This window comes from Pituophis catenifer, unplaced genomic scaffold (assembly GCF_029215685.1).
Source record: "Pituophis catenifer annectens isolate HBS135680 unplaced genomic scaffold, rPitCat1.0.hap2 SCAF_2, whole genome shotgun sequence".
Classification (NCBI taxonomy): domain Eukaryota; kingdom Metazoa; phylum Chordata; class Lepidosauria; order Squamata; family Colubridae; genus Pituophis; species Pituophis catenifer.
Window position 1 is genome coordinate 147,513,671 of NW_027256882.1, and position 14,321 is coordinate 147,527,991.

The window sequence follows — 14,321 nt, forward strand, 5'->3', positions numbered from 1 at the left end:
CACTGTTAAGCTCCTATAGTAAAAGTGGCCTTTAAGTACTTATATTTCTAGTAGGAATCACGCTGATTACAGGAATATTTATTTAAAAACAACAACAACTAGTATAGCTTTGTGATAACAGCATTTCCAAGGCACATGCAGTGCAATGTCTTTCTAAGAGTATGTTTTTCCTTTTACTTTCGTGGACTTACTCCGAGGGACTAGAGATTCCAACTGAAGAGATAATGTTTCCGAAACAATGCATACGCACAGACTTCATGGAATAGTTATGTTACATTTCTGCCTGTTTGGCTCAGAAGCCCTGTGCTGAGATACTCTTCGTTTCTATTTGTTTTTTGCAGGGATCTTAGCAACATCAATTGTGAAGAGCTTGGGCCTTTGCCTCCTGGATGGGAAATCCGAAACACAGCCACAGGCAGAGTTTATTTTGTTGATCATAACAACAGGACCACACAGTTTACAGATCCACGGCTATCAGCTAATTTGCACCTGGTTCTAAAGTGAGTTAATATCACTGATATCACCAATACGTGGCTAATAATATTTAGAGCATTTAAGGTAGTTTTCCAGGAAAGTCTCTTATGCTTTTTAATTTCTACATGTACATTTTAGATTAATCTAATCTACAGCAGAATATTTGATCTGCTATAGCATGGATTAGTGTGTGTCATGGAGCCTAATGCTCTGGAAAAGAGCACGTTGAAATTGTGTTCTATTTGAAAAGTCACTGATTTGTAAAGGGATGTTAGGAATGTTACCATTTTTGTTAATCATTGGTTATATTTTATTTTTACTGTTATGAAAAAAAATCATGTTCTGTATTTCTTCTATTCCTAACAGGCAGGTTTCTCCTTAATTTCTTTTGCATCTGTCCAAATTAAAATAGAAAAACCTAAGATACACGAAGCCTAGAAAGAAAGGAAAAAAGGGGGGCGGGGGGGAGAGCTTCGGTGTCATTTTCAATTTTGGAAGATTGGTACTTGGCTTAAAGTATATAATACTAATTTACTATATATAAAATATGAGAAAATTTCTCTATGCTAATTGAAATTGGCTCTCTGGTAGTAGAGTATGATTTATATTTTCATGGGTAACTGATCTAGATGGGGATTTTTCAGGAATATCTGATTACATTCTTTCTAAGGAAATTAACATCTTATATTGTTTTAAATCAAACTATAGGATAGTATTGTTTTTCTCTTGATAAGAGTTGAAACAGGATCCTAAGGAAGCATTTTTAATCCAAAAAACTTGTATTTTCTGCACCAGGGATTTTCCAGTTTTGCTCCTGCATTTAATACTTCTATTCTTCCCAAGAGCAAAAGTTGAGCAAAATTTGCTATTGTCTAGACACAATTATTAATTATTTCAGATCTTCCTAGAATATAGTTTCTGAACTCAAATACCTTTATATCCCAACTGTAAATTTTAACTCATTAGGTATTTAACACCCAATTCAGAAACTATCTTTCTTTACTTTTTTTTTCTTAACAAAAGCCTCACAGACATGACTCAGCTTGATTAATCTGTTTATTGCAGATAAGAATAAAACAGTATACTCGTGGAAGATTTATCCACTTCAATACATTGAAATTAAAGTTGTTATATAAGTTCAGGGTTTAAATGCAAGGTTTTTTCCTCCTGCCTTTCCAAATCAATAGATAACAATCTATTCTTTTGATGGCCTTGGAAGATATATGATCTATACTGAGGTAATAGTCTGGGAACTGCTGGCTTCTGCTTTGTCAGCTTCATTCTATATATGTGAGAAATAGTTGCTTGAGTCTCTTTTTAAAAAAGTATTAAAACTATGTTTTCATAAAACAATATTTTGGAACATGACTCTGGAAGATAAATTTCTTGGTTAGATGATCCTAAAGCAGGTTACAAATTATCTAAAAATGTCATTTTTATATATCTGTTTTAAAATGTAATTACAAATTTTTAGAAAATCTTTTGGTTTGCATAACTGTTCAAATCTGGTTTATCTTACTGACCGTGATATTACAGCAGACTTTCTATCTGCTATCTAGACCAAATGTCAAGCACTTTCCAAAGACTTAAAAATAGGCATTTTTTGACTAACAATCAGAAGTATAGTATAGAACCATGATGGCGAACCTAGGGCACGCGTGCCACAGGTGGCACACGGAGCTATATTGTGGGCATGTGAACGTTGCCCTAGCTCAGCTGCAGCGCGCATGTGCGGGCCGGCCAGCTGTTTTTTGGGCCTTCCGGGCCCACTGGAGGGGCCTCCAGAGGGTCTCCGGGATGGGGGGGGGTGAAGGCTGTTTTTACCCTTCCCAGCCTCCAAGAAAGCCTCTGGAGCCTAGGGAGGGTGAAAAACAGGCCTACTGGGCCAACCGGTAACTTTTTTGCAGTCGCGTGCCAAAAGCAGGGGGAGTGCAGGGGGGTCACGCTCGCATGCGCAGAGGGACGGGGCATGGGGGCCATTGAATTATGGGTGTGGGCACGTGCATGCATGACCCTCCTGTGCTCCCCCCACTTTTGGCAAGCGACGGCAAAAAGGTTAGCCATCATTGGTATAGAACATAATTTGTGTTTCATGTAGGCTAACAAAAAGGCATAACAAATTAGGCTTCTTGCAACAGAAAGAACATTCTATTTGTCAGGTTCTAAAATCACAGACTTATTTTTTTGCACATCCCAAGCTACATACTTTATTTTTTTCTTTTATGCATCTGTTTTTCATTATGAAAGGATTTCAGAAATTCAGCTAGCAGTGTCATCAGCAAAAGTGAAGTATCTGATCAATCTTATATAGCATTTGTTCCTTTATGATATACTATATAGGATAAATGAAAATGTTTTCTTCTTGTATTTGCACTAAAGAAAAACAAGTTGGTTGTATTGAAAGCCAGTTATTAATGTCTCACCCAATGGGTAGTCCACTCCCAGACTCAACTGGAGAGCCAGTTGCATTTAATGCATCTGGCTAAAAACCAGGAGCGTGGGAGTTCTAGTCCCACCTTAGGCATAAAAGCCAGATGGATGACTTTGGACCAGTTATTCTCTCAGCCCAACTCACCTCATAAGGTTTTTGTTGTGGAGAAAATCAGTCAAGGAATTTCAGCAGACAGGGTCCAGGAGAAGGGCCTTCTCTGCTGTGGCTCCTGCCCTTTGGAACATCTTACTCCCTGAGTTGATATCGGCTCTTATCCTTCTGACTTTCTGCAAGAGCCTGAAGACCTGGCACTGCCAGGTCTTGGGGCCCTTTTGGGGGAACGTCATAGTGGAGGTGGTTGTCGAAATAAGAGGCAACCCCCATGTACACCCTCACATCCTGCTCCCTCCCCCCATCTTTTAAATATTTTATCTGTGATTGTAATTCTATTTTTATTGTTTTAAAAATATTTATCTTTTATGGTTTTAATGCTGTAAGCCACCCAGAGTTGCTTTGAAACGAGCTAGGCAGCAAATAAATCTAAAACAAAAAATAAAATAAAATAAAATAAAATAAAATAATAATAAAATAATAAAATAAAATAAAATAAAACAAAATAATAAAATAAAATAAAATAAAATAATAAAATATTATTAGGTTTGCCACCATGAATTACTTATAAAAGTAATTTATAAGTATGTTTGCCACCATGAATTACTTATAAAAGTGGGATTAAAAAATAAATAAAAATCCAGATCTTTAAAGGCAGGCTAAATGACTCCTGGAGTGGGGACACTTCCAAAAGTCTGGAGCATTTGACATGTCACATTTGCTACCTTTAATTTATTCCTTTAATTTCTACCTATAACAGCCTAAATATATTGACTCCTGAGAACACAAAAAAGCCCATTTTTTAAAAATCCAGTTGAAAGTCTACCTGTTCCTGAGAAATGCTTCATGAGTTCTTTTGCCATTCTACTTAAAGCAGATAAGTTTATACATAATCTTATTTTTAAACTGAGGGTAAAGTAGAATTGCTAGTTTATTTATTTATTTATTTATTGGTTTGATTTATATGCTGCCCTTCTCCGGAGACTCAGGGCGGCATACAATGCGTTAAGCAATAGCCTTCATACTTTTGTATATACCTGCTTAGTAGGGCTTTCGCCCCCCCCCAAACGATGTTCTTTTTTATACAAAGTCAGCTTATTGCCCCCACAATACGGGTCCTCGTTTTACCTAGTTATGACTGCTGACAGCAGAAGAACTGGAAGTGGCTGGAAGAACAGAAAATTCTGTCAGCCAGAATTAAGTTTAAAAACAGCAGCCACAATTTTATTACTTGGCATAAACTAAAGAATGGAGGAAGAAAGCATTTGTTGATGATGTTTTGACCTGACCGCTTCTGGTTTATGTTGGCTGCTGCTATGTATCCAGGTTGGCAACAGTGGTTTTTGATATTAGTAAGCATGGTTGGCAAACATCTGTTGATAGTAAACAAGACATCTTGGCTGCCATGGTCCATGCCTGGTACTGAAAATGTCAATTATAAGAGAAACAGCCATCTCTTTGTAATGAACAAGACACTTTCATCCTTTATGATGCTGTCTAAACATTCTTATTCCATTAATCAGTGATTACTTAGTTTATAGCAGGGTTCTCATAGCATAATGCAGAAAAATCTGAGAATTAAAACTAGAGAGCTCTAATATGATTCTTGCAACTATATTAACCAGATAAGGGTTAAAAAGAAGAAACAAAACTAAATGACTTGCATTTCTATCACAAGCTATTACTAGTCAAATGGTGCTGTCTGAGGAAATCTAATCCTGACTACTGTGTTTCCCCGAAAATAAGATCCTGTCTTATATTTTTTTGAACCCTGAAATAAGCGCTTGGCCTTATTGCTATGCACTCAAAAGCCCGATTGGGTTTATTATCAGGGGGATGTCTTATTTTGGGGGGAAACGGTAGGATTGCACAGTCTTGACCTATAGACATTAATTTTTATGAACTATAAATATGAGTTATTGAGCAATAGATTGATTTCATGATATTCTTTAAATGTTATTAAATATCCTCAGATGCTAATAAAGATGGGAGTACTTACAAAGTTATATAAATAATTACAAATAAACAGTAGGTTGGAAATTTAAGTCCACTATTATTTGTTCTCTTGATTCTTAATTGAACACACCCGTAACATTTGGTTTGGTTTATCCTCTGATAGGTTTACCTGTGAATATATATGGTAATAGTTATTTAAGATTACCATGTTTTCCCGAAAATAAGATCCTGTCTTAAGCCCGATTCGGCTTATTATCAGGGGATGTCTTATTTTGGGGGAAACAGGGTACATATTCATGGATAAGATCATTTGCAAATAAGCTGACCTTTGAATTTGTAACTAAAATGCCACCAAAAAATGTGTCCCCTATGGATAAGCTAATTGTGAAAATTATGACACACTGAATTTCAAGAGTTGATTTATCTGGGAGTGGTACATTTTTCTTGTTATTGTGGTTAAAAATTGAGGGTCATCTTATCTATGAATGGATTTATCCATGTGTATATTTAAGTCTTTACTGAATTTTCATCAACATTTTGATAAACAGTAAAGCCATGGTTGTGCTCTATTACCTATCAGAATTATTGTGTTCCATCTATATTTGCCTCTCATTTCTTGTAAAATTAATAAATTAGATTGATTGGCTTTGTTTTGGCTTCTGCTAATAATTGGAAGAGGCAATGAATTATGTTTCTCCACATTGTGGCTACTAAGAACTATATTACTTTCACAGTTTCATCTGACATTTCATATAGTCTTTTAAACAATCAGATGTAGACATTTTTTCTTAGCAAAACTTTTATTCTGAAATAATGTTCTTTCTACTTAAAATGCTGCACATTTTGGCATGAGTTTGTAACTATAAAAAATGTCAGAAGGTCCTACCTTGAATATATCATGTTTTCATCCCTCACTGTCTGAACTTAGTTTTATAACATTTTTCTTTAAAAGCTAGTGAAAATATTCATTTATTTGTGCCAGTTGTAAAATTGCCTACATTCCTGTGGTTAAGGCAAATTCAGGTACAGTGGATACCAACTTAGCTAAACTCTCTAGAAGCATTTTTGTAAATTAACTTTTCAGGAAAAGCAATTAAAATGTATGATGGTATCCTCCTTTTAGATTATTTGTCTTTGGACACACCTGAAAAACTTGGAAAAATAGGGCAGTTTGAGACATTTCGAGTAATGCCCATATTGTGCTCTGATCTATTTTTTAAAAATATATAAATAAAGTACTTGAAATGTTCAGTATTAAAAGAAACTGGAGTATGTATTCTTCCAGGCTCCTTCAGAGAATTTTGATAGAATAGCACACTGAATATTTTTTTTTCAACATCAGCTCACATGAGTTTTATGGAAGCCGTGGCAATGAGAGCAACCGGAAGTCTTAGAATCTTGAAAGTCAAAGTCGCTCTGTTTCTTTTCAGCCGTCAAAATCAACTTAAAGATCAGCCGCAACAGCAGCAACAAGTTGTTTCACTGTGCCAACTTTCAGACGAAGCTGAATGTCTTACTGTGCCAAGGTACAAACGGGATCTAGTACAAAAACTCAAGATTTTGAGGCAAGAGCTCTCCCAGCAGCAGCCCCAAGCTGGACACTGCCGTATAGAGGTCTCCAGGGAAGAAATTTTTGAGGTAATGTGAGAATTATAAATTATTGCTGAATTAAAATAAAAGCCAGTGCCTAATATTATGGTGATCTGGGATTTTGCACTACAAATGGAGGAAAATTCTTAAGGCATTATTGAGTTACAACGCATGCAGGTAGTCCTTGGCTTACAGCCATTTGTTTAGTGATCATTCAAAGTTCCATTGGCACAGAAAAAAGTGACATATGACTATTCTCACATTTATGACCGTTGTAGCATCCCCGTGGTTACTTGATCAAAATTCATTGGCAACCATTTATGATGGTTGCAGTGTCCTGGAGTCATGTGATCACCTTTTGCAACCTTCTGACAAGCAAAGTCATTGAGGAAGCCAGATTCACTTAACAGCTGTGTTACTAACTTAACAATTGCAGTGTTTCACTTAACAACTCTGGCAAAAAAGGTCCTTTCTTGGGGGTAAAACTCACTATGCTATGCAAGACATAGCAACAGACGTTTGGGGCTCAATTGTGGTTGTGAGTCAAGGACTACTTGTATTTTGAGATTCAGTAGGGGCTTGTGATTTTGTGGAGTCAGCATCCTTCTGGTAAAGTCTGAAATTAATTTGTTTATGTTCTCTGTAGTCTTTTTTAGAATTAAGTGATTTTTCTTCAGTTTCTAGGACTTACATTAGAATAAATATGGATATGACCAAACAACATAATTATATTAGAAGAGTATAGGTTTCCTATAAAATATTAAAGACGTATTTTTTCCCTTAAGTAAACCAGGTATTGAACTTACTGTATGTACTTGAATGTATAAACCTATGCAAGCAGTATCTCTGAACACTAATGGCATTTTTATCAATCTGACAATCAAGAATAAAACTTTACTAATTAAGGCAATAGTGTAAATTTTGTACAGTCTAGTTCAAGTTGAAAACGTAGGACGTATTCGACTAATAGGTACTTAATGTAATTGCAGGAGTCTTATAGACAAGTCATGAAGATGAGACCGAAAGACCTATGGAAGAGATTAATGATAAAATTTCGTGGGGAAGAAGGCCTTGATTATGGAGGTGTTGCCAGGTAAATAATAAATCCAGCTTAAAATATATAATACTTTAGCTTGGTTTTTTTTAGTATAGTGATAGATCCTAGTACCTTTGAGAGCAGCATTGGAGGCAATGTTCTGCAATTTTTGGTAAATTTAAATGCAAAGGAGACCAAACAGCCTCCCTTCTAGTTAGTTAGCACACTGGTAGCATTTCATGGGCCAAACGTATCCTTTAATTTGAGATCTTTTTAGAGTGCAATATGTATAACGTAACAAGGTATTCAGCAGCTCTTAGTTGTGTTCTAGAATGAAGTCTTTTATTCTCATAACCTTTTGACCTCCTTTGATAGACCATTGCCAGGGATTGATCTTGGAAACTTAAATGCTCAAAGCTTACTTTTTACCACCCCAAATCGGGAAGCATGGCCAATAAAGGACTGACAAGGGCTAAGAACAGATTAAAGTTTCAAGCCAAGCTCAAGTCTTACTCATTTAATAAAAAAGTCCATATTAATCACAATACAACAGAAGTTTCCCATTGTATTCTTCTGGAGGTGTTTTTTGACTTCCCAGTCTAACCTGCCAAAATTTTTACAAACCTGAGTACTTCTTGGTAGTCTCTCATCCAAGTATTAAGTAACTTTGACTTTCAACTTGACTTTGTCTTTCAACTTTGATTTTGGCTAAGATTGTTTAAGAGCTGGTAAGTTTCTCTGATGTACTTGTATCCACAGTGATTATAACAATTTTAGAGTAATTATTGCACTGAAATATTTAGATTTATAAAATACTTAGTGTAAAATTATTTACACTAATAAGGCTCCATCTTGTGGTAATGTTTTGTAAAGCAAAGAAGCTTTAGTCAACCTTGCCTGATTTTGCTTGAAATCGTATTGTTTAAAATACTAGGTATGATCTAGTCCATTATAGGTAAATTCTGGAGTGGGAAAATGGGGGTGGGGGGAGGAATGAAACAACACAAAGAAAAATGGTAGTGGAGGAAAATGGATTCAAAGGGAGAATACTTTTGGAGACCAACGGCTACAGTTCCAACTATAGCCTTTCCTAGTTTCTTGAACAATTCTCTCTTGTACAACTAAAGAAGTGAAGAATAGCTACCCAGGAGTGGTTCTTAATCTTTTGTATTTGCACTGTGCATAGACATCAATGGGTACTTTATGAGCCTTTTACTCAGGAGGAGCATATCCTCTTTCCTTCCATTCAAATTTAATCCACAGCTTTCTTTAGTAACATGTTTTAAAACTATATTTTAAAAGTAGAATAGGGTGCTTCTAAGTAATGTTTGGCAGTTGTCTTCCAATTCAATTCATTTTGGCATGAACAAACCTATCGGCAATGAGATTAAGTGATTCAGAGCCAGAAAGTAGATCTCTGAAGGGCTGTGAATTTTATTAATTGGTGGTGGGAGGGGGTTTCCGTTAATTACCAAGGGAAACAAATTTATTTAGCACTTCAAAATGTAAACTTTTAATGTAATAACAAGTGATAGCATATTTCAGCATATTTTAACATGCTGAGGCTGAGTTGAACCATATGCCATGAGACTGTCATAATCAGAATTACATTTCCAGTGAGCAGAAGCAGTAAAAAAATGTTTCATGGTAATTTAAATTTCTGAGACATACTTATGTTTTGTGCCCTTAAATTAATATCCTGTATTTTAAATCTAAAAAAGGTAAATACCAACAGTTCTAATTGGATTAATGATTTGTTTTCTTTTATTTTCCTTTCTGTACATACAATTTTAAATAGAAAAAATTGTTCAATTTAGCTAAAAAGCTGTTTTTTCTTTTCTGAATAAATACAATGTTAACCCTTTACGTGTTTGTCTCTTTTTCTTAAATACGAAATAATAAAATACAGCTTGGATCCTAGAATATAACTATGTAATTTCTACCAATGTTTTCTTCCCTGTGTACTTCCTTACTTTACAGAATACTTCTCTGTGGAAATACAGCTAGTTCTCGACTTACAGCCATTCGTTTAGTACCATTCAAAGTTATAAAGGCGCTGAAAAAAGGAATTTATGATCATTTTTACATGACCATTGCAGCGTGGTCACATGATTGAAATCCAGACGCTTGGCAACTGGCATTTATTTATGGTAGTTGTAGTATCCCGGGGTCATGTGATCAGCTTTTGTGTCCTTCTGACAAGCAGAGTCAATGGGGAAGCCAGGTTTGCTTAACAACCATGTTACAGCATCAGCAGTGATTCACTTAACAAGTGTGGCAAAAAAACAAGTGGCAAAAAAAGTTGTAAAATGGGGCAAAACTCACTTCGCAACTGTCTTGCTTAACAAAGAAATGTTGAGCTCAATTCTGGTCATAACTCAAGGACTACCTGTATAAAATGCTAGGCAAGGAACTAAAGCTGCTTCTCTCTTTCCTTGCCATCATAATCCTGCATAGTCTTTGTTCCATCTCTTTCTTCCAAAATTTCATTTTTTGTCCACTTCCTTCCAAAATTTGACTTGAATAGATTTCTTGAAATATCTTGAATAGATTTCAAACAGTTGCTGGCAGCTGTTTTCCCAGGATTTTGCAAGCAATATATCCATAGCATGTATAGTAGCTAAATTGTGCCTTGGCACAAATGGAGTATGAAATAATGAAATCTCAGGCAAGGCAGCAAGATGCCGAATTCAGACATCGTAAAGTGTTGGCCTTAGGGCACAATAATGAATAATTGCTGTTTCATCTTTGGGTCCTAAGGCTTCATTGAAAGTTTTTTTGTGCAATGTTTGTGTTTCCTTCAGGGAATGGCTGTATTTGCTATCCCATGAAATGCTGAATCCATATTATGGCCTCTTCCAGTATTCCCGTGATGACATCTATACTTTACAAATAAATCCAGATTCTGCTGTTAACCCGGTATGACAAAATACTTTTAAGGCTTATGCTGTATTTGACCAGCAGGTGTAAATAAATGTGAGCCATTAGATTAAAAAAAATGGATGGGCACAAATCTGCTAAAAAGTTTATGTTGTAAGAAATCATTAGGCTAAATATAAGGACATTATATTCTGTGGTGCCGCAGTGGTTATAATGCAGTACTGCAGGATACTTCTGCTGACTGCAATTTGGCAGTTCGAATCTTACTAGGCTCAAGGCTGACTCAGCCTTCCATCCTTCCGAAGTTGGTAAAATGAGGACCCAGATTGTTGGGGGCAATATGCTGGTTCTGTAGACCGCTTAGAGAGGGCTGTAAAACACTGTGAAGCTGTATTTAAGTCCTAAGTGCTATTGCTATTATATAATCATAAGATTAGCTAGAAAATGAGTTTTTGAATAAAAATAATTTATATACAGTCAGATGTTTCTTTATTGGTGGAAGTAAAACAAATACTTTTATTATTCTTATCTTGTGATATTTGATAGGGCCTGCTGTACAGTATAATATGCTTAGAAATTGTGCTAGAAGAATCTGATTTGATCCTGATTATATATGTTCTTTCAATTCCAGGAACATTTATCCTACTTCCATTTTGTTGGTCGAATCATGGGAATGGCTGTGTTTCACGGACATTATATTGATGGGGGCTTTACGTTGCCTTTTTATAAACAGCTGCTAGGAAAGCCAATTACATTGGACGACATGGAATTAGTTGACCCAGATCTTCACAACAGCTTAGTATGGATACTGTATGTACTTATCCCTTTAAAATTATACTGTCTCTAGAATGGGGTATATACAGTATATACTGGTCATTTTTATTCAGTGGCTATTTTGTTAAATTAATTTTAAATTAGGATTATTTAAATTCTTTAAAATATCCATTCCTTGCCTCTTAAAGGTTATTATTTCTTTAGAAATGATCTATGAAAAAAATATACATTTAAGGATTTATTTAAAAGATGCATTTTTAACTTTTCTTAAATTCATTATTGTTCCAGAATTTCTCTCACATACTTGAATACTCTAACCCCCCATTAATTCAATAGTTTCCACACATGTGTATTGACACTAGAAATGAACCTACCACATGCCAGAAATTCACCATCCCTTTGCCTCTTAAACTAAAAATAGGAGAAACTGTTGAGCAATTGTCATTTTAGTTTTGTAAACGTTTGAGAGCCACATGGGGAGACTGATAGTTTTGGAAAGTCTAATCTTTGAGTGGAAAGGTTCTTCATATTTCAGAATGTTTTAGAATTTCATTTATTCTTTTATGAGAAAAGTTTAGTGAACTAAAAGGGGGAAAATACACCACCTATTTAGATTGATATTGTAGAGAGAGCTCTATGGAAGTAAATATTTGTTATTATTTTGTTTGAGACTAAAAATGTACAGTATGACTAGACATTTATGTTTTAATTATTTTTCTGTGTTTTTTTCAGGGAGAATGATATTACAGGAGTCTTAGACCATACGTTTTGTGTGGAGCACAATGCATATGGTGAAATCATACAGCACGAACTTAAGCCCAATGGCAAAAGCATTCCTGTCACAGAAGAGAGTAAAAAAGAATATGTCAGGTATTTTAAAAGTTTATTTGTTAGTGGTGTTCTGTCTAGAGAGAATTGTTACATGTTAAATGCACCTTATTAATTTATACATCTAAATGTTTTGTATTCATTTATTTTACAATATTTTTATTGCCCCTGCGCCTTAGAACAGTTATTTCAAGTAACAGAATCTGCACTTTGTGGACAGAAAAAACCCCCAGTGATAATTGTGATTTTTTTTTTTACAGGTTGTATGTAAACTGGCGATTTTTAAGAGGAATTGAAGCTCAGTTCCTTGCTCTGCAGAAAGGTTTTAATGAAGTAATTCCACAGCATCTGCTGAAGACATTTGATGAGAAGGAACTAGAGGTTAGTATGTTAATTATCAATGTTTTTCTTCTATATGGGATGTGTGTGAGAGAGGGCGGGTGGGAACTTTTCCTCCTTTCTGATGCATTTGCAGTAAAAATTATGCAGACACATAGAATATGTAGATGCTCAGATAAACACAAGAGAGGCTCAAAGTTGTGCTTTGTAAATGTGGCCAATAATCAGAGATGAAGATGAGCTGCTCATATTGTCACCTGAGATGTTTGCAGAAGTCCTGTCTTCCCCATTGTAAACCAGATTTACTGAGTATGAAAAGATGGAGAAGTCTGTAACATTCTCCCCTTTATGAGCTTCATCATTCTTGTTCTGTTCTGTTTCTGCTAGGCTAGACTGCCTTTTCTCCTCACTCCAAAAACAGAAGTTCCAGATCTGCCTCTTGCTAGAAGCAGGGCAGTTGGAAAAAGAATGCCAACATTCCTGCCAACTCCAAAGTTCTCTGGCTAGAATAAATTTTGATTGATTTTTATTTAAATTTAAATGAAACAACATTGGATTGAATGATTGAACGTCCATCTTACTTTGGAGTATGGTCCCCAGCAGGGCCCTCAAAAGTATGTGAGACCTTCAGTCTGGAAAACATCATAGGTTACTGAGCTAAACAGTAAGGGCTCCTGGCAGCTTCTGAATCAAGTCATATATTTCATAGGAAAATAATTTTGATCACTGGTTCCTAATGCCCCATATATTCTACTTCTTGGTACACTTGATTTTACTAATCAGACTTGTCAAATATAGAAAAGATGTGCTTTTTGTTTGTTTTATCATTCAGTTTTTATGATGCCCACTTGCCAAGCAATTCTGGTTGATTGTTAAGATTGGACCATTCCAGTTTTGGGGGGGGGAATGCTTTCGGTCATCAAATCTGTAACTGATAATCATTTCATAATGGGCATAGGGCACTTACCATTTAAAAGTTGAACAGTATCTTCATTCCCTGTCCCTGAGGTCTAGTAGCTTCTGATTTTACACATTATTTCATGCCATTGATCTTTGCGTGTGCAACTCTCAACAGCTCATCATTTGTGGCCTTGGGAAAATAGATGTTAACGACTGGAAGGCCAACACAAGGTTAAAACATTGCACCCCAGATAGCAACATTGTCAAGTGGTTCTGGAAAGCTGTGGAGCTCTTTGACGAAGAGAGGAGGGCTCGATTACTACAGTTTGTGACCGGATCATCCAGAGTGCCTCTTCAGGGTTTCAAAGCATTGCAAGGTAAAAACAATCATCTCTATAGCTCTCTCGAGTCCAGTTTACTGCCACAAATATTTTCCTTTCCAAAGTAGTCTTTCATATCATGTATTGCAAAACAGATTTTTGGTTAAATACCTGAACTGAAACGTGTTGCAGCTGGGTACAGGTTTAATTATATTTGAAGGGGCCATGGCTACTTAAGCCCTATTCTTTTCAGTAAGTAAACCTGCATGCAATCCAATTTCATTTAATTGATCAATTTGCTTCATCCATTCATCCAAATATTAGCATTATTCTGTGCATCTAGTTTGATCATAGTTGTCTGAGTAGTAATTCCCATTATTTTGCAGAGCATCAAACTCGCACCTTAGATTTTCTTTATTTTCATGGGCAGAGTGGGACCCACATCCTGCATGCTGTGGCACACAGCATATAACTTGAATTTTATAAGCATTTGGGTGCTAGTTACTAGTTCACGAAGGACATACCTTTAGACACAGTGTATGCTTCTGGAGTTGTTTTTACACATTAATTGAAATATAACTTTGATTTGCATAATTAGTGCTAGTCCACAGGTACAGTGTAAAATCTTAGATCAATCTTAATGGAGTATATTTGGGGAAGAAAGAACTTTCTCAATAAGATA

The 14,321-nt window shown here is 35.6% G+C and overlaps 1 protein-coding gene across 1 annotated transcript in view; it reads left to right on the plus strand.

Annotated features, from left to right (window-relative positions):
• The window catches only part of SMURF2 (SMAD specific E3 ubiquitin protein ligase 2), a 71,546-nt gene that overhangs the window by 52,103 nt on the left and 5,122 nt on the right, over positions 1-14,321 (plus strand). The window contains exons 10-17 of the mRNA XM_070934753.1: positions 342-500; positions 6,403-6,610; positions 7,552-7,655; positions 10,403-10,517; positions 11,110-11,288; positions 11,985-12,122; positions 12,341-12,461; positions 13,495-13,696. Of these exons, the coding sequence (XP_070790854.1) occupies positions 342-500; positions 6,403-6,610; positions 7,552-7,655; positions 10,403-10,517; positions 11,110-11,288; positions 11,985-12,122; positions 12,341-12,461; positions 13,495-13,696 (1,226 nt within the window). The remainder of the gene's footprint in view (positions 1-341; positions 501-6,402; positions 6,611-7,551; positions 7,656-10,402; positions 10,518-11,109; positions 11,289-11,984; positions 12,123-12,340; positions 12,462-13,494; positions 13,697-14,321) is intronic.